Genomic DNA, 21,545 nt, shown 5'->3' with positions numbered 1-21,545 from the left:
CTCCAGTGAAAATGCCCTGGAAATTCCTTCCCAGAGCAGAATGCTACCAGGGATGGGGTGGGACGGCAGCACCAGCTCCTGTCCCAGCAAGTGCCCAGGAAACTAAGATGCAGCAGCAAAAGGTACCCATGGGCAACATCAGCACTTGGGCTCATGGTTTGATGCTCAGCGCTGTGCAAGGTTATTACTTTTACACCCATTTTTTCCCTTGCCCACTAGGTGTTTAAGAGAACTTGCTGGGGAAAGCTCTGGTCTTTCCAAAATACGGAAACCACGCAGCAAGCTTTTGCCATGTATGTAGCTGAATGGTATTGCAAACTTGCTCGGCTCTGTGCAAGGGGACAGGCTGGGGCCCCAGTGCTGTGCTGTGCAGGGGGTTTAAGAAAGCTCCCCTGTGGAAAGAAGTGGGATTTTTAGCTCTGGCACCGTTGGCACTAAATCGTTTTTCCTCTCGTCCTGCCTTCTGCTGTTGGGAAATCATCTGCACCTGGACTTTGCTTCTCTGGTCCGTATGGGAAAAGCATCCTGTTCTTCCTCCTGTGGTCCTTACAGATGGCATCTCTTCCCGCTCTGTGCTAGAGGTGATCGGGTGAGTGGGGTGGGCTGAGGTCCCCACGTCAGCCGTTCCCTTGGGGAGGGAAGCAGGGCGTCCAGTGTCAGGCCAGTGTTTGCACAATGTTCAGTCTCCAGTGGATTTCCCTGCTCCAGTGAAACAATAGGAAGGTCTGGTGCTATATTATCCATGCTTCCTCTTTATTCAGATTTTATCTGTGAATTCTTGCAAATAATAGAGGACTGAGACCATTATTGTTCTGGGAAATAGGAAGATGAAAACGTTAGACAGACCTTAGCAATTTCAATGGACTTATTCCTGGTGTATTTAGTTATGCAAGTCCTTGCAGAGTCAGGGACTACCAAAGTACTTGTTGGAGTAAGTAATAATTCTGTGTGCTCACAAAAGCAGTTCTTTTACAGCTCATTTATAATAAGCAATACTGCCTCAGTCAAACAAATGCTACAGAGTTCAGAACAAAAAAAAGAAAATAAACATTGCTCCACCCTTAATGAGACAAGATCTTAGGAAGCAATCCATCCCAGCTTTTCTATGTCTCTGCTTTAATACATTCTCAATGTAAATTGCATGCCAATGATTAATAGATTTTGTATCAATTGAACTTGAACTGAAGTCAAAAGAACATACTCTTTTTTTCTTTTCTTTCTCTTTTCTAAACCCGCATTAAAAAAGATTATTCAGAAATATTAGAATGAAAAGTGCCAGGTCAAAACTCACATATTTCTAGCAAGTCTATGAAACCTTACTTTTAAGAGACGCGTACTGTAGAATCTTAATCATCCTGGAAGACTTACTGAGGTTATGGACTAAGCCTGCTGTTCATGTGGTGCCAGCTTGTTCTGGAAGTACAAGATGAGATGCAGCGCCTTGCCATGCAGCTAAACCCTTCCCTGGGCCAGGTGGACTCCAGCAGTAGTTTGGTGGCTTGGCTGGAGCGAAGACGTCCTGCGGCCACCCACCAGCCCTGCGTGGTCTCAGCCCCACAAGCCGTGGAGCAGTGTGGGTCCTCTGCACTTCTGGCAGGACTCCTTGTGTGCCTCCCCATCACGTCCTGGGCTCTGGGAAGTCTTCTTGATGTGGGAACATTGCTATACAACTGCACAGAGCCAACTGTGTGGTGCTGTGTGGAAGCTAAGAGGTCTTCCTGGGTACCACCTGTCTGTCTGGTACAACCTCCTGCACCGCTCCTGTATTATTATTTTCCATTATCTAGGAAAACAACCTTTTCTTCTCCTCCTCTTTACCTCAGATAATGGAAAGCTGTTTGTATATCCATGAGCTTAATAACTACTGGTCTTGGAAGAGCTTTTCTGGCTGGTTGTACATTAACATTATTCACATTTTTGATGCATGTGCAATTAATAAAACTTGGGCAAAACTTTAAAGCTTGGACTATACTCTGGACAGATTATAAGTTTTATGTATGCTCTCCACAAAGTATCATTAAAACTTGCTGTGCACATGGAGTAATTACTGAGAGGATATTTTGCTTTGAAAGGAGAGCATTCTCCCCTCTGCACAGCCTTCCTCTCGGAGTAAGAAAAACAAATACTTTGATCCTACTTATGCAAATAGGACCATGCTTCCAAAGTTGTTGTTTTTTTTTTTTTTTTTTTTTTTTTTGTGGGTCTCAGGGCATTTAGTGTTCCTATAGATCTCTCAAATTGAGGACAGCAGAGATTGCGTGAGAAAGTTCACTCCTGGTCTTCAGAAGAAATACCTAGCTTTGGAGAGAAATGCCTAAAAAAAGGCTCAGACACAAGCTAAAATAGAACATACAGTTTAGGCTCACCTTGCACAAGTCTGTCAATTCAGGCAAAGGTAACTTGTGAGCTGAAAGCCCAAATGGTGCAAACAAATGCAGAATAAAGCAGCCTGAGTGCGAAATACATGTCCAGCACAGGGGAGGGGAGTTACGCAAGCGAAGCTTCTGTGCAGCAACTCCCACTGTGGATAAGCCCTTAATTACTTCTAAAATCTCACCATTACTAAGCCATGCTTATAATTTCTAGAGGCCTCGAGTTTCTGGAACAACTGGAGTATGAGATTCAATTGCATTCACTTCAGTGAAGGATACAGTTAAGTACGGGCACGTTTGAAGGCTTGAGGCCAGTCATTAACTAATTAGCGTATGGGAACATTTGAGTTTCTCCCATCTGATTTTGCAAGTTATTTGGCAATACTTGCTTACGATCGTGTTTTCGTTCTTTTTCCCCTTCCCTTCCCAGCAAACCAAATCTCCCCCAGAACAAAAAAAAAAAAAAAAATAAAGTACACAAACTTCCCATTTTCCCCTTACTGTAGACAAAAAATACTTGCTGACTCTTGGTTTTGTGTACATATGTGTATATATATATTTAAAATAAATATATTTATAGGTTTAGAGTGCCTGCTTCCTTTCCCCACGCAGCCACGCACCCAGCAAGGGCACGGAGCGTGGGGAACTGCACGCCCCGCGGAACTACAACCCCCACAGTGCGTGGCGAGGGGCAGCCGCGGGGGGCAAGGGCCGGCAGGCACAGGGGCTTCTGGGAGTTGTAGTCCTGCGGGTTGTGCCCTGACACTGCGCCGGGGGCAGCTTTCCAAGCACCTGTCCGCTGGGTGCGAGGCAGGATGACTACGTGCTCCACCGCTCCCTTCGGGGTGGTGCAGTGCAGCTGCTGGCTGGCAGGCCAACCAGGAACCGCTGGAAGAGGCATAGGAGACACGCCAAGGTAAGGATCTCACAGCGACTGCTGCGGAGTTGGAGGAGGAGGGGGGCTGTAAATCCCGCTGCCCCACCGGCTGTCCTGGCGTTGCGCTTTCGGCCGGCAGGTTTTGCCATCTCGCCCTTGTGGCACGCCGTTGGGCGAGCCAGCTTTATTTGGGTTGGCTCGGGGAAGCGTTCGCAGTGTTAGCACGTGGGAGCCGCTGCACAGGGATGCCATTCTCCCCTGCAGCTGTGGTTGGAAGTGCGGCTGCTGGCTCCGCTGGGTGAAGGTTAGCGGGGATAAATATACATTCAGCCTTAGAATAAGGCGGGGGAAGAAATCCCACTCCCTATAGGGACTGAAAATCTAGTGAATAAGGGTCTTATGACATCCAACTTCTTGCTGAATTTAAGCTTGCTTTTCTGAGCCCACTTTTTTTTCCCCTGTGTTTTTCCTTTTTCTCCTTTTATCTTCACTTTCTATGCCTTAATAGAAAGAAACAGCCAAATACAAATTTTGGGTAAGCAGCTGCGAGAGCATTTGCCTGTGTACATTTCCTTGTTCCAGCATTTCTGCTGTTTGCTGCAGGGTGGCTGGGCTGTAGGCAACTGACATTCTCAGGCTGCGCAGATCACCACGGTCAGCAGGAGAAATTCTTGGAAAGAATTTCATGCTGCTGCTCAACGGAACAGAGCAGCGGTCAGGACAGTGCAGGGAGGAGAAGCAGCTTCGTGTATTTCACAGTTGAGGTAAAACGCTCCCAACCATTTTGGCGGTGGTCCTATGACAAGTGGCTTCCTGGGGAACTCTTTCAGCCTTGCTGTTGGTCCTCTCACCTGAGAGCAAATTTGCCAGAGAGTTTTTGGAAATCCTTGGCACGAGGATGCTCTGTGGGCCTTCCAGGGTTGAATGTACATCATGTGGACAGGGGCCGGGCTCATAGCTACTGCTTCTGGGGTGGCACAGCAGGCAGCGGGCATGCTGTAGGAGCAGAGTGGATGTTTTTAGCTAAGGCTGCTGTTGCAAGAGTCTGTTTAAACGAAAAAAAGTGGAGACAGACAGGAGTTAGTCCTAGTGACGATCCCACCCAAAGGAAGATGCAAGAGGCAGCTCTCAGTTCTGCTGAGAACTGTGTTGCCCTTTTAATGGTAATAAAGAAGCCTTGCCATTAATCCCCACAGCTGCTGCCAAATGCTGAACAGGTCTGGATGATGAGGCAATTCCCCTCCTGCTCTGAGGTCGATGTGGAGGTATGTCTTTTGGGCGGGCTGGGCTCTGCCCCATGGGCTGCTGTAAAGCTAGAAAGCACACAGCTAACGAGCAGGTGCCCTTTGTGAATCAAATGAGGGCAGAAACATTAAGCACGGTGCTCCTGAATGCTTACTCACAAGGAGGGGTTATACATCTGAAATGAGGATGCTGTAGCTAATGTCAGTGGCAGGCAAGAAGCACCAAACTTAAGTGCTGTTACCTAAAATCCAGCTGCTGTAGTGGGGAGGGCTCATGGGTTTCTTCTCACTTGAAGTATTTCATACACCTCACAGGCTTCTGGTGTACCCAATGTTCTTACTGTTTACAGTAACAGACACTGCTAATGTGTATGTAATAGAAAATAATCTGCTTGGGCAGTGGCACTGAACCTGAAAGCATCCCATACACTTTCAAGAACCTTTCCCAAATGTGAGTAGCATTAATACCAAAACCATATTTGCTTACAGCCTCTTTGCATTTCGGGCATTTCCCTACAAGCTGACACCACCTGTGTCAACTTAACCTGGGTAACAAGAGCCACTGCAGTACCAGCAGCTCTGTCTCCAGAGCAGAGGCATGGCCAGGGTGCCACCGAAACCCTGGGGCAGGGCAGGTGCTGGAGGAAGGAGGGTGATGGTGGCGGGAAATCCTGCTGCACTGGGCCCCGAGCAGTGGGTGCCTCTCCTGCCTCCCTCCTGGAGGTGAGGGTTACCCCATCAAAAAGCATGACCCCCCCCGCCCTACCTGCAATGTCTAAAACAGGCATGGATTTCCCTGTTGCATCTGTCGTCAGAGTGCTGCACAAAAAGCAATTGTGTCAGTTTTGTTTTCCTTTCCTGGTACATATCAGAAGTCAAACAGCATGATGTGGCTAATGGTATTATATTGACCCACCTCTGTGGTTGCTATTAATATCTGAAGAAATTCCCAAATGTCACAGCCCCAATAATAGCACGGTTGCCTGCCCATCTTTCTCTTGCCAAACAGATTGGTGTCCTTTTATGTTATCAGGTCCAGTAATTGCTAGTCCAAATTTTGCTCCTTGCTAGTGTTAAGATGCTAGGGAACAAAAATATGTATTAGAGGACTGATATACTTGTAATTGCTAGTGAGGTGGTTTGCAGCATCATTTGAGTAGTATCCAAATTGCCAATTCTTTTCAAAATAAGGAGTCTGAAGGGGCTTGGGGGAGAGGTATCCTTTTCTTCTCACTGGCTGCAAAAATATAACCCACCCCTTAAAAAAAAAATGCATTCAGAATCCAGCTGTAGCGCACAGGCTACTAAATTTCAATTGCTGTTTTTATGTCATTATTGCAATTGTAGTGACTCCGTAAAAGACAAGACAAAAGGTTGCTCTTTTCACTTTGAGCTCTTTCCATCCTCCACTTTTACAGCAAAGGTTACCCTGAGCAATGTGTACATATGTCTGTTCTAAGTGTAGAAATACATATTATTCATACCTTGTCAATGTATATGCTGGAAAACAGAAGCTGAATTTATAGCTATATTTCCTCTCTGCCGGGGCTTTTAGAGTTGAGTGTTTCAGTGTTTCCATTATAAACCCCTGTTTTCTGAGGTTTATAACAGTCTTGAAGAGCATAGCGGTCTTGAACCATAATAGAAAACATGTAATGTTGCATTTACAGTACAGCTGTAACTGCACGTTAAGGAGTGTAATCTTCTCAGTGTACCCACAATGCTCCAATAAGGTTAATTGGAGTTACATAGACTAAGAGAAAAACAATATTTTACCCTTGAAGTTGGTGCTCTCCACCCAGAGAGCTGCAAGAACCACACAAGGGCAGTGCCTCTACCTCTGCCAGACTTACAGCTGCATTGCTCCTGGCTGTGACATTAAAACCCCACATGCACTGCAAGGCCCCAGGAGCACCCGCCTCCCTCCTCTGATGCCTCGCTGCTTCACAGACTTGCCTTGGAAATCAAGGCAAAGATGACCAGCAGATACTGTACCTCATCGAAAGTGTGGTGGGGCCTTCCTCCTGTGCGTCTCTGCTTTTCTGCCCTTGGCATCTCGTCTTGCATAAAGATAGGTCCCTCCTGAAACCCCAGGCATTTCTCCATTTCCAGCCAGCTTACTCCATCTGGCATCTTGTGTTCATGTGTCACTCTGCTTACTAGGGTAAGGTAAATAAACTGAAGTTCATCATAACATCCCATTGCCCCTGGGCTGTCTGAATTAGTCCAGCTCCTCTGCAGGGCACTTGGGCGGTTGCTGTTGTTAGCCTGAACTGCCACGGGTAGAGCTGGGCCTCTTCAAGAGGTGCCCCGTAGCACGGGGGGATCTGCATGGGATTTTTACTTCAGGAAAAAGTGTGTCACTGTATTATTCACATGCAGCAATTCCAGCATACCTGGGACAAGGAGGTAGCTGCTCGTGCGTGTCTGACAGGTCCGACTCTCAGAGCTAGCACCTTGCTTAAATTTGGCTGATAGCTACCGGGCTCCACCGGGCCCGATGTCGCACCGGGCCAGTTCGGTTGCTTTGCGAGGTAACTGTGAGAGCTGGGTGAGGGGGCAATGTTGGCAGGTAGTGGTGGTCTGACTTAAAATGAACACTTTAAAACTGGATAGTGAGGGAGAAGAGCTGAAGTTAAAAGTGGACAGTTGCCAGGGCTGCTGGCCGTGCTCATACTAGAGCCGATTTATCATTGCAATTGCTCGCTTGAGCTTGTTGGACTTAATTGGCTGAAGGTAAAGAAAGCAGCAGCATGTTCAGAGTAGAAAGAAACTTCTAAGAATTGCTAAAAAAAAAAAGCAAAAAAAAAAGACCAACCACATGACCCTTGGAACTTGAAGACTTTGTTAGGCTCTTTAGTGAGTACAAAGCAGTCCTCTCAGATTGTCACAGGGCCATGGTTTTCCAGGTTGAACCTTAGCTTTGATCAGCAGCCAGTAAAAAGACAAATTATGACGGCTAAAAGGTGTTTTCTGTAGGTTTTTTGTTTGTTTGTTTGTTTTGTTTTTGGTATTTCAGTGAGACTGAGAAGAATACCTATTTCCTTTTTGCATTAGGCCAGCCACAGTTTAAGGCTGGGCTTATCTGCCAGCTGGTAGAAGGCAGCAGAAGGTAGGAAGGAGGTAGGAGGCTGGGCTCCCTGTGAACCTTATGCTCAAATACTGTCTGTGCATCAGTATGAGAGAGCAAGTTAGCATGAGCATCAACAGGGTTGAAATCTTAGCGAGACTAAATTCTTCTTGCTGTTTCAACTCACACGTCACCTTACTTAGTCTTCCACTTAACCTCTCTTCCCATGGTTAACAGGTCAGCTTATTGGGTTCATGCCCTTTTGGAAGTATTGCTAACCTCAAGCATTCAGAAATCACAAATTCACTCCCAGATTCAAGAGACTGCAGGAAAAACATGCATTTTTTTAATTGAGCAATTAAAATAGCTTAATTAGTATTTTAGTCCCGATACTCTGAATTTCACAGCTTTGGAACATCGTTTTCCTTGCTGTGAGGGCTTGACCCTTTTTGCCCCCAGTAAAACCTGTATTTGTCACAATTGCACAAATGAAGAACTAGTGCTCTAGCAAAGCCAAAAACAATAAAAACACCAGCTAAGCCAAGAGTTGCAGGAAGAACTGAAAATCTGGAAATGCTGGTTTTGTTGTCGTGCAAGTTTGTTTTTCACCTTTTTTTTCACTTTTTTTTTTTTTTTTAATTTTGCCCCCTCACCAGTTATGCATGCGTGTGTTACAACATATCTGCTGAGAATGAGTGGGAGGTAGCTGAAGGGAATTCTGATTTGGTGAATTAGTGTACAAGGGGCCAGCAGAAAGGCCTGCAGTAAAAAAAAAGGCGAAGAATGGGAAGGTACAAAAGGCTGAACTAGAGTAAAAACATCTGTATGTTACATTTGCCCTTCTGTAGCATTTAAGGGGTTGCAATTTGTATGTTAGTTGTTTGTGCTCCCTTCATATGGGTAAGAAGGCCTTTGGGAATATTGGGCATGATCTACCAAGAATCATTCATCATGTGATGCATGAATTTAGGTAGAGAATATCCCCTGGATATGTTGCAAAAGACAAAGCTTTTCAGTGTTCTTTATATTGCCTTATTATTATTGCCAAACACAATCTTCTTGCCACAGCTCTGTGTGTTCCAGTGTATCATACATTTTGTGTTATCAGGGCCATCTGAAAATAATCTGACAGGATTGTTCACACCACATTTATTGGTATTTTGAAATTTTTACCATGGGGAACATCTTCAAAGGCAAGAGAGGCAACAGGACAGCAAGCTCCCTCTGCCTGTCTACAAAAGCCAGAGCAGAATTACCAAACCCTGCAGCGGGTGTTCTGCTGGAGAAGTTCCTGTTCCCCATGAACAGCTGTTTTTGCAGCCGACAGCAGAGGCTCTGTGGATACTGCTAAAGGGATGCTGAAGAACTGGGGACCTTAGTGATTGCTTTGAACTGTCAGGCTGAGTCTGTCTGCAGTTGCTTAGTTGTATTTCCTTTCTACATGTGGATGTAGACTAATAGCTTCTGGGTTTCTTGAAGTTTGATAAACCATTACGGTGGCAATAGTGTTAGTCTGACTTGCTTGATTTGACCTTTCTTTTTCTTTTGTGCCAGTTTACCTCCTCTTCTGTGGTGAGACTAGCTGGTGGTAGTGCCTGAATTGTAATGCCTGGCCTTTTTTTGTTACGTTCATATCGTCTAATCCATTGTACATTCTTTTGCTCTTTCATTTTGCTTTCTTATTCATCTCAGAGGGTTAATTGCATCCAATCACTCTGATGTTAGACAGTTAGAGATAATGCACACAGGCAGAGCTGATACTGTCTGCAGTTCCCAGCTGGGACTTGATTCTACCACTCTTAGTCAGCTTGAAGGCCTTAACCCATGGGAATATTCTCTGTTCACATTTGTGGGGCTTCTTCTACAAGCACATGCTTTTTGAAAAAATAGTGGCAGACCTAGGGTGAAGAATGGTTGCTTTCCTCATCTGAGATTCAAGGTTTTTGAGACTTTTGATACATTCCCCTTTTTGTTATTTTGAGCTCCGACAAGGTATTGATAAAGGCACGCTATTAGTGAATTTATTCTTTTAAATAAAAGAAAGAAATTGTACCTGTCATTATCTTTTCACCTGTTCCAGGCCTTAGTACTGAGCCTGCCAATTTCCTGAGGCCACTAGTAGGTCTTAATCATCCTGAGTGGCTTTACCTGAGGCCCCCTCACCAACCCCATCACCCCCTGCACAGGAGCCCCACTGAAATTCAGACCTGGGGGTTCAGCTTTTCCTGAGGCCTACTGGAGGTATGCTCGTTTCCAGCCATCCTTCCTGTGTGGACTGTGGCCCTGTGGCTAAGAAAGCCTGTCTCCAGCCCTGTCCCCTAGATTGGGCAAATATTGCAGCCCCCTTTCTAGCCCTTTTTGCTCCTGACTGGACCCCTGGGTGGCACACGGTCCCGGCATACCCCTTGGTGTGCTGCGGCCATTGGTGGGCCTCCCTGCTGTGTTCGCCTTTGTGGAGCTGCACCTGCTGGTATGGGCTGGTCAGGGTGGAGGTTGTCCTCTGCTCCCGTCCTGTCTCCCATCTTGGGGCAGCCCTGTACTTGGCCCCTGGAGCCTACCTGTGGGGTAGGCTACTGGTGGCCCATATCTGCACTCTCTTTGACAGAGATACTGAGCAACACAAGCACCCAGTTCTTGACTTGTCCTTTTCCCAAGCAGAATGCAGGGCAGATGGTGGCGGTGGTCCCCCTGCAGCAGCCCTGGGATGGTGTGCTCAGACCTGCCTCTTCACAGCTGCTGTTCTTCCCCTAGTCCATGCTATTTGTTTCTTCACTCCCTTTCCTTCCGTTAGGATGACTTGAAGGATGCAGCGGCCAGGATTTCTCCAGCTGGCAATTCAGGAGCCACGTTACGCAGAGCAGTGCAACGTTGAGGCTAATTGCCTCCAAAGCTGCTGCCCCTTTTAAGGAGGCTGCGTGTAATCTTTCTCTAAAGGAATCTCTTTGTATCCTATTGAAAGGATTCCGTAATAAAATTATTGAACTGCAAACTGGAGAGGTAAGGTGGGGGATGTAGTAGCTACAGAGCACATTGAGCTCTCAGAGTGTTTCCATTAATTGGAGAAAACCAGTGTTCTGTATCTTCCTATCTGCAAAGCACAGAAAAGGACTGGGCTTTGTATGTTTTGGTGTCGATTCCACGGGCTAGTGGGTGAAAGAGAAGTTGATAAGCACGATTTAGTTAATTAAATTATAGAACACGGTGCTTCTGTTACGTTTTTCACAGTTCTTTCGATCTGTGGTTCAGCACTAAAATGCAGCTTGGAGAATTCAAGCCTTGAGTTTGCTATCTGAAGTAGCTTTTCAGTTGTAGAACGTTTTTCTTGGTGTTTAAAAACCGAACTTCATACAAGGAATTATAACTTACTGATTCTTATCACGGTATTGTTACGAAGGCAAACTTAATGCGGCTTTGTGCTACTACAAGACTAGTCTAGGCAGGGTTCTTTGGCTTTTGCTATCAGCGTGGAACTATTGATTCATGAACATAAATCCTTACTTATCTCCAGTCAACTTTATAGGGTAATGAAATTATAGGATTGCTTGAATCAATCAATGTTTCTAAAGCAAACTATAGAAATATAAACAAGTTAGAGATTATTTAATAATGTCAATTTGCTTAGAAATGCTTGGACATGGGCAGCAGATGTTACATTAATTTCTGCTTTCTCTGAAATTTCACTGGGGCTGCAAGACCTTAATGTCACTATTAGCAAGGTAACTTTATTTTAGAAACTCGTTCCAAGCTCTCACAGCAAGAGGAAGAAACTGTCATTCCTTTTGACCACAAAATCTGTGCTATTTCTAAGTGGAGTTCTTTGAAATAACTAGGATATCTCACAGCTTGTTGCTTTAGAGAGGACTTAGTGCAGTGGCACTACATTTAGTTAGCATAATGAGTTTTTTAGCCCCTGTGATATTGACTGAGTTTGAAGTACCAAAACTTTTAGTCATCTAAGATTAAATTTGTTAGTAAAGTACAAGCTTGCATTTCAGCTTTCCTAGAATTTTAAGTTGGGTTCCTGATTTCTGAGAAGCAGTTAGCTTAACATAGCCAGGTTCTGACTTGGGGAAACAATTTAAGTATAAAAGTCTGCCTTTATGTTTCTCAGTAGGAAGTGTCATGACTGGTGTGACCGGCAGAACTTTGGGTTCTTTGATCACGGGAAGGTCTATGCTACACAGGGCCTGATGGCACCGGATGGGATGTGCCTCTCTCGGAGAGGGGTAAGGATCTTTGGTCAGGAGTTGGCAGGGCTGATAGATAGGGCTTTAAACTAGAGTCGAAGGGGGAAGGGGCTAAAACCAGGCACGCCGGTGAAGACCTAAGGGAAGGTACGCTAGAATCAGAGGGGCTGTGTGCCAGTGAGGTCCTTCGGGCAGATCCACAAGGTACTGAGTGTAAGGAGACGCACCTGAAGTGCTTCTACACGAACGCACGCAGTATGAGGAATAAAATGGATGAGCTAAAAGTCCTGGCCCAGTCCCGCAACTACGACATCATCGGCATAAGCGAAACCTGGTGGGATGAGTCCTGTGACTGGGGTGTTGCGATAGATGGTTACAGGCTCTTCAGGAGGGACAGGCAGGGTAGGCGAGGTGGTGGGGTGGCGATGTATGTGAAGCAGGGGCTGGACTGTGTGGAACTTCAGGTCGGCGATGGCAAAGTTGAGAGCCTCTGGGTAAGGATCAAGGGACGAACGAATAAAGGGGATGTCGTTGTGGGAGTCTATTACAGACCGCCTGGCCAGGACGATAGCGCCGATAAATTATTCTTTACAGAACTAAGAGAGGCCTCGAGATTAACTCCCCTTGTCCTTATGGGGGACTTCAACTTGCCAGACGTTAACTGGGAGTGCCACACGGCTGACACGAGCAAGTCCAGGAGGTTCATGAAGCACCTAGATGATAACTTCTTGGTGCAGGTGCTAACGGAGCCAACTAGGAAAGGTGCCCTCCTAGACCTGTTGCTAGAAAACAGAGAGGGTCTGGTGGGAGATGTGGTGATTGGTGGCCGCCTTGGTCATAGCGACCATGAAGTGGTTGAGTTCAAAATTTACGGTGACAGAAGGAAAAGTGCCACCAAAACCTCATCCCTAGATATGGGGAAAGCAGACTTCAGGCTGCTTAGGGAACTAGTCAGCAAGGTCCCCTGGGAAACTGCTCTTGAAGGCCTTGATGTCCACCAGTGCTGGTCATTCTTTAAGCGATGCCTCCTAGAAGCACAAGATCAGGCAATTCCTAAATATCGCAAGTCAGGCAGGCGGGGCAGGAGGCCGGCGTGGCTGACCAGGAACATTCTAATGGAGATTAGGCGGAAACAGAGAGTGTTTCGCTACTGGAAGGAGGGCCAGGTGTCATGGAAAGAATACAGGGATGCTGTTCGTGTTTGTAGGGAGAAAATTCGTGTGGCCAAAGCACACCTAGAGTTGAAGCTGGCTGTGTCTGTGAGAGAAAATAAAAAGGGCTTTTTCAGATATGTGAATGGAAAAAGGAGAACTAAAGAATACATAGGGCCGCTCCTTGACAGGGAAGGTCTCCTCACAGACAATGACATAGGCAAAGCAGAGACGCTTAACGCCTTCTTTGCCTCTGTCTTCAATGCCGATGATGGGCTTCGGGACCCAGGGTGCCCTGAGCTGGAGGACCGGGACGGTGGGGATGACAAACTCCCAACCGACCCTGAACGTGTGCGGGATTTGCTACTCCACCTGGATCCCTACAAGTCCATGGGTCCGGATGGGATTCATCCCCGGGTGCTGAAAGAGCTGGCGGACGTCATCGCGGAACCTCTCTCAATTATTTTTCAACGATCCTGGGAATTTGGAGAGGTCCCGGTAGACTGGAAGCTGGCAAATGTTGTGCCGATTTACAAGAAGGGTCAGAAAGAAGACCCTAGCAATTACAGGCCTGTCAGTCTCACGTCAGTGCCTGGTAAAATCATGGAGAAGATGGTTCTCGAACTTATTGAGGCGCACCTGGGGGACAAAGCAGTCATTGGTCCCAGCCAGCATGGGTTTGTGAAGGGTAGGTCCTGCCTAACTAACCTGATTTCCTTTTATGATAAGATCACCCGTATGATGGACCAAGGGAAACCAGCTGATGTGATTTTTTTGGACTTCAGCAAGGCTTTTGACACGGTTTCCCATAGGATCCTACTGGACAAAATGTCCACCATACAGCTAAATAAAAACATCATACGATGGGTGAGCAATTGGCTAACGGGCAGGGCCCAAAGGGTTATGGTAAATGGGGCTGCGTCAGGCTGGCGGGCGGTCACCAGTGGGGTCCCTCAAGGCTCCATTTTAGGGCCGGTACTTTTCAATATTTTTATAAATGATCTGGATGTAGGAATAGAAGGTATTTTGAGCAAGTTTGCTGATGACACCAAACTTGGAGGAGTTGTGGACTCGAATGAGGGTGGAAAGGCCTTGCAGAGGGATCTGGATAGGTTGGAGAGCTGGGCGATCACCAACCGCATGAAGTTCAATAAGAGCAAGTGCCGGGTCCTGCACCTGGGACGGGGAAACCCTGGCAGCACGTACAGACTGGGCGATGAGACGCTGGAGAGCAGCCTAGAAGAGAGGGATCTGGGGGTCGTGGTAGACAGCAAGTTGAATATGAGCCAGCAGTGTGCCCTGGCGGCCAGGAGGGCCAACCGTGTCCTGGGGTGCATCAAGCACGGCATCGCTAGTAGGTCAAGGGAGGTGATTGTCCCGCTCTACTCTGCGCTGGTGCGGCCTCACCTCGAGTACTGTGTGCAGTTCTGGGCACCACAGTATAAAAAGGACATGAAACTGTTGGAGAGTGTACAGAGGAGGGCTACAAAGATGGTGAAAGGCCTGGAGGGGAAGACGTACGAGGAACGGCTGAGGTCACTGGGACTGTTCAGCCTGGATAAGAGGAGGCTGAGGGGAGACCTCATCACAGTCTACAACTTCCTCGTAAGGGGGTGTCGAGAGGCAGGAGACCTTTTCTCCATTAACACCAGTGACAGGACCCGCGGGAACGGGGTTAAGCTGAGGCAGGGGAAATTTAGGCTTGACATCAGGAGGGGGTTCTTCACAGAGAGGGTGGCTGCACACTGGAACAGGCTCCCCAGGGAAGTGGTCACTGCACCGAGCCTGTCTGAATTTAAGAAGAGATTGGACTGTGCACTTAGTCACATGGTCTGAACTTTTGGGTAGACCTGTGTGGTGTCAAGAGTTGGACTTGATGATCCTTAAGGGTCCCTTCCAACTCAGGATATTCTATGATTCTATGATTCTATGAAAGCGGTTTCCTCAGCGTGGTTTCACACTTGCAGTGTAGGCCTTTTGGAGATCCAGTTCATTGGAGCGATTTTATTCAAGGTGGTTCAAGAATCTTCCATGAGTCCACGGCGTCCTTTCAATGCTCCTGTCTGTTCTGAATGCAGAGCAGGATCTTTATAAGTGGACTTTGATGCCTCGGTGGTCTGACCATTGAGTAGTTTGTCATAGTTTCTCATGTGGGAGGTTAAGACCACCTGATTAATCTGCTTGGTCAGTCCTTAAGCAGGGATAGCAATAATGGAGTCATACAAGCCAGATGTAAATCCCTCTGCTCTAACACATTAATATTCTCAGTACTTTGGCTATTAAGGTCGTTTTAAATATATATAAAAAACTCTGAGAAATGTACCTTTGATCTTTTTGATTGGTCTACCTTAAAAATGTTAAGAATTCATTTTTGCTTTGGAAAGGTTTTTGTCTTTAAATTAATATCATATATACTTACACAGTTTTGTACATGAGCTTTGTTAAAGCTTATATGTAAACTGGTCTCTGATTAATCTCATGTTTTTTAAGCTGTTCTGTGGTATTTCATTTGCAGTATTTTGTGGCTAAGCTGTCTGTGTAACAGACTTCCTTGATCTGAAGACTACCCTACAAATTTCTGTAGAGAGAAACTGCTATAAAATTTAAGCTTAACACCTTTCTAGACTTCCTTCATCTATGGTAAAGTTGGTGTGGTTCAGCCTTAATGAGATTATTATAGACCTAAAACAGATGAAGTAGAATAGCGTGAGAGGATTTGAATTTGGTCGTTAGCAAGAGCTCGTGGTTAGTCTAGCTGGTTAGCCATTAGCCTCTGAAATAAATGAAAGTACATTTTCCATTTGATATGCTTTGAAGACTGGTCAAAATCCTTAACATGATTTAGGTCTTCTGAGAAGGCCTATAATCCTGCTTTTTTAATAAGCTCTGTATTTCTTGTCTGAGTGATAATTTGTTTACGTCAAGCATTGCTGAGGCTCACTGCCATGCCGGTATTAATTTTGAAGTTGAAATGCATTGTTTTGGAAGAGCATTTATAAAAATTATTCCTGGAATTAGAATGGACAGGAATTTAATGTATGAATGCTTCCTGGAAAACCTGGGTTTTCTAGATGCCTTTTTTTTTTTTCCTTTATCAGTTGAGGAGCACTTCAGCTGCTCATACTTTGAATGCACTAATGCACTTCCCTTTTTAATATTTACTGCCGTGAACATGTGTGCAAGCTGAAGTTCAATCCTGAACAGCCAGAGCTGCTTCTGTCTTGTAGGACTGACTTTCGCTGGGGAGCTCCAAGTCTGCGGTTATGGCAGTGCTGGGGAAAAAAGGGTGGATGGGTATCTTGAGCATAAGTTTGCGTTGAATGAGGTGGAGATCCATGGACTTTCATTGCTGCAGAAGAGAAGAGCTCAGATGGCACCACATCAAGGAGCTGTGAACCTTGGTAGATATTATCTTGAGAGAAGCCTTGTGAAAGCAAATGCAGATAGTGCTGCTGACTCATAGGAGATGGACAGGAAAAGGCTACTTCCACTTCTGCTTATCTCTGGCTTCCTTCAGCATGCGGTTAATGAGGACTTCGTGGCTGTCTCCGTAGTTCTTTAATATCCTTATAATCAGCCTGCTCAATGTGTCTCCATAAAAACAGCTGGGAGGTTGGTGAAAAATATTTGTGCTATTAGCTAGTTAATAAGAATGGCATTTCTTATGTAAATGACCTGTAAAGAAAGAGGGGACACTGGAAGTAGGACTGATAAATAGCCTGTTTTTATTGCTGCCTACATCCCTGATTCCTTTCCCCTGTCCCGCAAAGTATTTTATGGATTTTTCTGACTCTTTATGCAGCTGAAGTACTTAACTATGGGATGGTAACTGCAAACATGTGAGTCAGCAGTGAGGAGTATTCCAGGTAGGTTTTGGAAATAATGCTGCATGCCACCCTTCTTAATGGCTAGAGGTGCCGTGTTAAAATTCTCTAGTAAGAAACAGGTGCTGAGGATTAAAAATAAACCCCCAACATCAACAGCAGAAAATGACAATGGTTGTTGTTGGGTGCTTGATTATGTGTTCTCTTCCAAATTGGATGCTGATGCAAGAGCCTGTTTTCTTTCACAATGTGTGTGTTTAAGAATTGTTCATCCCACCTACCTCCCAGTGTGACTGGGACAAGTCTCCAGTGTAATTCTTAAAAAAACAAGCAAGGTCTGTACTTGGCTCTGTGTTTGCTGAACTTAGTAGGAGTTCAACCACAGTCTTGAATAGGAGAGTATCGGTCTTCTGTATGCAGATAAATATGACCTTTAATTAAAAAGCCAAGTAAATGAAAGCACAGTGAAACAGGAACATTATTTTTTAGCTTCTACATTTGTGGTGGATGGTTTTCTTTCCTTTTTTTTTTTTTTTTTGAAGAGACTTTAATGCATATAGTTATTTGACTTTAAAAAATTATTTTCTTTCTTAAAGTCCCACAGGATCAGTTGCTGGTTGGGATTGGCTTGTGCCCACTGGTTAATTCCTTGCGTCACTGGTCTTGAATCTTATTGCAAATGTTCTTGGAGAACTTGGCAGCAGTAAACTGGCACAGCTGTTATGGACCCAGAATAGCAATAGCAATGTTAATACAATAAGCAAGGTTTTCTGTGATCTACTGTGCTATTCTGTGGAGCTGATGAGCTGGTTACCACCTTTTACTTATTCTGCAAGGATCTGAGGCTGGAAGGGAATTAATGCAGTTGTGAAGCACAGAGAACCAAAATAGCAGTGATTCAGTTAGAGTAGAGCCAAATCTTCTTAAAATTAAACTCCATTGTGTTAGAGACTTTACTTTTTTGATACCTATATTATTAACTTCTCTGATAAGAGCAGGAAATGTAATACAGTGATATTGGAGGAGCCTTGCACATTAAATCTAAGCTATTATCTTGGGGTTGTATGAGAAGAAACTGCTCTTCATCTGGTGTGTTATGGGAATCAGATGTTGCAGACTGTTTTTCAAGGTTACCATGTAATTCACAAACCTAGGTTTTTGGAGTAATTTTAGTTTCCTTAACTTTCAAACAGGCTGTACGGAATATATGGGAAGGCTGCAGTGCATATACGGGTATTTGTAGCTTCATAAGTAACAAACTATATACTGCATAGTTTCAGGGAATTTTGTCATGGGCAAGTGTTTACCCCAAGCTGCAGCAGTTCGTGTTGCAATCTGGAATATTTTTTATACTGGTATTAACTAACTTTGTGTGTGACAGGTTGATGGTCTTCTCTCGTAGATGTGCTTCAATGTTTGTATTTATATTTATGTTAATCTGGATACTAGAGATACTCTGCCTACCCCTGTACTGTATCTCTGGAGAGGCTGGTTAATGGTAATTCCAAAGGGGGCACTGCATTGAGCCAGGAAAATGTGCTGTAGTACCTGTGAAACTGAGATGAGCCAGTCAAACAGTGCCGCATGAGCGAATCGACTAGTGCGGCTGACCTGACTGACATGCCTGGTACTACAGTTGGGTTTTGTGCTCATTACTTTCTCTTTCTATATGAGTCTTGTAGTAGTGGCATTAGAAGAGCTTTTCCCTAGTTCCTCCTTTTAGCTGGGAAAATTTAAAGTTTATTGGGTTCCGTTCTTTTAAAGTATAACTGGTTTGGAGATTTAGTGCTAATGAAATTGTCTATTGCAGAAATGCTCTGTTTTTGCTACTTCACAGAATGCCACTCTTTGTATGCTAGAGCACCACTGATGAGTCTTGTATTCTTCTTCCGCAATCTGTATCGTGGTCAGGCTCTCCGCCCCTCTTTCTTTTTCCCCACATTTTCCCCAGTCTCCCACACTTGATATCTAAGAACCTATTTGACCACACTGATGTCTTAAGCAGTGGATGTGTAAATATTTACTGACATGACGGTCAGCAAGAGGGAGGGGAGGAATTGCTACATATTACCCATTCAGTAAACCTTCAAGTTTTTTCTCTGAGTGTGCAGTCGATGAGAACAGGAAAGGTTTGCAGTTGGTGCTTGACTTGGTGTATTTCTCTCTCTTGGTTCCTGTTTTTGTTGCAGATGTCATTCATATAGCTGTGAAAGGCTTTATCAGCTCTTGAGGAGACCTTCCCCTGCACACACACACTCATACCATTCAAGGCTGGCACTGTAGCAGAGGAAGATGGAGCTCGTAGATCTCCTGGCGTTTTCCTCCACAGAAATGAACAGCACAACTCTCACTCTGGCTTTGCTGGCGGTCTTCATGGTTCTGCTGTACTGGTAAGTGATAACAACGATGTGGGCTGTGCGTCACACACAAAGCCTGCTGAAGTTCCCCCAACATCTACGGAGTCTTTCTATTCTCGAGGTGAAATTGGAAGATAACTGGCTGCAAGGGATGTGGAGGACGAGGAGGTTTGGATGCAGAGGTTGAAATGAATGCTCACAAAACTCATGTTGCTGTTTAAAGAGTTCTGTCTCCTTGCAATATTTTCTCTTAAGTGCTTTACAAACAAACTGTTCACAAAAGTTGCCATCAAAATTAAGAACTTATTACTGTTAGTTTCTTGTTAATTTCTGCAGGCAGCAGGAACATTGGTGCTGGTCAGAAAGAAACAGTACTTGTTGCAGGGTCTTGTTGGACTCTTTGTACTATGCTGCACACTTGTCACTTGCCAGTTTTCTTGGCTTAGGTTTACAGGCACTTTAACTGCTGCTTGAATTTCTTCTCTTGTTCTTTCCACACTGAGTAATAGATACAAATCAGAATAACAGCTGCCCTACTGGTAAGCACAGTAAGTATTACAATGAGCTATGCTGAAATGAGGGGGGGAAGAATACTGCCCTGTCCAGATAATTTATTTTGGAAATTAAATTGGCTGATCTGGGAATGCTTTTCTGGCTGTTTTTACTTGAATAACTTTTCAAATCCTGCTTTCCAGTCAGGAGAAAAAAAAAAAGTTTTATTTCCTCATTTATATGTATGTTCGAGAAAAGGTTTTAGGGACAGTGGCAGGAAAAGAACCTCATAATAAAACACAAAGCTAATCTAGAAGAAAGTAATGATGGCACCATGAGTTCAGCACAATTGTTGTAGCAGTGTAAGCGGTGGATCAGTTCTGTTCATGTTTCTTTATTCTTTGATCCTGTCAAACTTTGTTCAACTTGTTTGTCAAGGGAGAGTCTAGAGAGATTAAAAAAAGAGTCAAGTCAAGCCCCTATTTGATGTGCATTGCCATATCAGGTAGGTAGATGAGCCTGCTTTCTTAATAAGATCTGCTCAAAACTCTGGCTCAAATAATCACAAAAGTCAGTTACACTGGCTTTGAACTTTATTTGGGGAAAAAAAATGGCAAGGCTACATCTTTCAGTAAATCCATGCTGTTAAACTGCTGACCCGTGGATGTGTGTAAGCTTAAAGTGGTGGGAGAGAGGCCAGAGGCAGAGGCACAGTTCAGAAATGCAGCACATGGGCTGGTGAGCTCTGGCAGCCTGTGAGGTGGCTGGGAGAGCCTGATGCTCCTCAGTAGTAAATGTCAAGATGTGCTAAGGTCTGTGACGAAACAGAACTGTTCTGTGCAAATGTACTGTGTGTTCTGGTGTATGCTTCTCCAGAGCCTCGCTTTAGGGCTCACTTTAAGGAAGGCTGTTCTTCCCGTTGGAGGGAAGACATGGGAGCTCTGTGCAGAATCCGGTCTTGACATAAACAAAGCTGGATCTAATGGCAGACTGAAATCAAACTTGAACCAGACTGTGGTCAGTCAACTGCTGAACTGAGTATGTGCCATAGAAGTTGCAAGAAGTCCAATTTAGGAGTGAGGTGGGAAATTGCTGTACAGTAGAGATACACCATTCAGTGTTTCTCCTTTCTTGGCTGAAGATGAGTTCTGTGAAGGCATTGAGTAAAGGAAGCTCGAGTTTTATGAGGAGAAATTTTTTATACCTTTACCTGTCAGTGGTTATTGCTAACTGATCTTATTGATCTGCAGGTGCAAGTTGGTTTCAGGATACTTTATTAGATACGGCTGCCTTTAGGCCACTCTTCCAATGAGAAGCTGGCATTGCTTCTTAAACTTGCAGTGAAGCATCTTGGGCAACATACTTGGGCTTATTGGTAGTTTTGCCTAGTTGACCAAGCTATTCAGATCCATTTATTTCAGTAAAATGCAATGACCGAACACATAAAGTTAGTGGCTTGAAACATATCTACAAGCATGGTGCTTGTTTTTCTAACCTGTCAGTCTATTCATATAAGATTCTATTTTTTCTAAAACCTGTTTTATATTGCAGCTCTATTTGAGCGAATGAGTTAAATCCAACTCATGTGCATAGCCTCCTTTATTCTCAGCTGAAAGCTTGGATTCAAGGAATTGGTTAAAGAGTATGTAAGGGGTTGCTAATAGAAAGGCAGGTCCCTCATTCTAGAGATTTTTTTTATTACAGTCATATTGCATGCAGAATTGTGTCTCTCTTCTAGGAGTTAGAGAACACAAGTGTTACGTATGTCAGGAGTAGTAATAAAGTAATAACTGCTCAAGTTCCTTATTCTAAGCCTTACTCTCATATTTTAATAACTTCTGAATCCCTCTTTTTTTTTTCTTGCCTTTTTCTGCCAGCATTGTAACTTTTCAGAAGGGGAAGGGAGGAATTAATATTTGCTGTTGTAAAGTTTGTTATGATAGTAACTTCTGATTGATCGGGGTTTTAATG

At 44.7% G+C, this 21,545-nt stretch overlaps 1 protein-coding gene across 8 annotated transcripts in view; it reads left to right on the top strand.

The window, feature by feature from the left end:
• TBXAS1 (thromboxane A synthase 1) overlaps nucleotides 1–21,545 on the top strand; it is a 266,052-nt gene that overhangs the window by 16,078 nt on the left and 228,429 nt on the right. Inside the window, exons 1-4 of one of the 8 annotated variants that reach the window (XM_080558639.1) lie at nucleotides 2,259–3,288; nucleotides 3,853–4,013; nucleotides 4,446–4,514; nucleotides 18,915–19,115. In XM_080558639.1, coding sequence (XP_080414765.1) covers nucleotides 19,018–19,115 — 98 coding nt within the window. In that variant the 5' untranslated portion in view covers nucleotides 2,259–3,288; nucleotides 3,853–4,013; nucleotides 4,446–4,514; nucleotides 18,915–19,017. Of the gene's footprint in view, nucleotides 1–2,258; nucleotides 3,289–3,852; nucleotides 4,014–4,445; nucleotides 4,515–16,169; nucleotides 16,514–18,778; nucleotides 18,804–18,914; nucleotides 19,116–21,545 lie in introns of those variants that run through there. The other 7 variants (XM_080558643.1, XM_080558645.1, XM_080558644.1 and 4 more) reach the window with 7 other exon arrangements.

This window comes from Anser brachyrhynchus, assembly GCF_964034855.1.
Source record: "Anser brachyrhynchus genome assembly, chromosome: 1".
NCBI lineage: Eukaryota > Metazoa > Chordata > Aves > Anseriformes > Anatidae > Anser > Anser brachyrhynchus.
The sequence above is the reverse complement of the archived record's forward strand: the minus strand, read 5'-3'. Positions and strand labels throughout refer to the sequence as shown.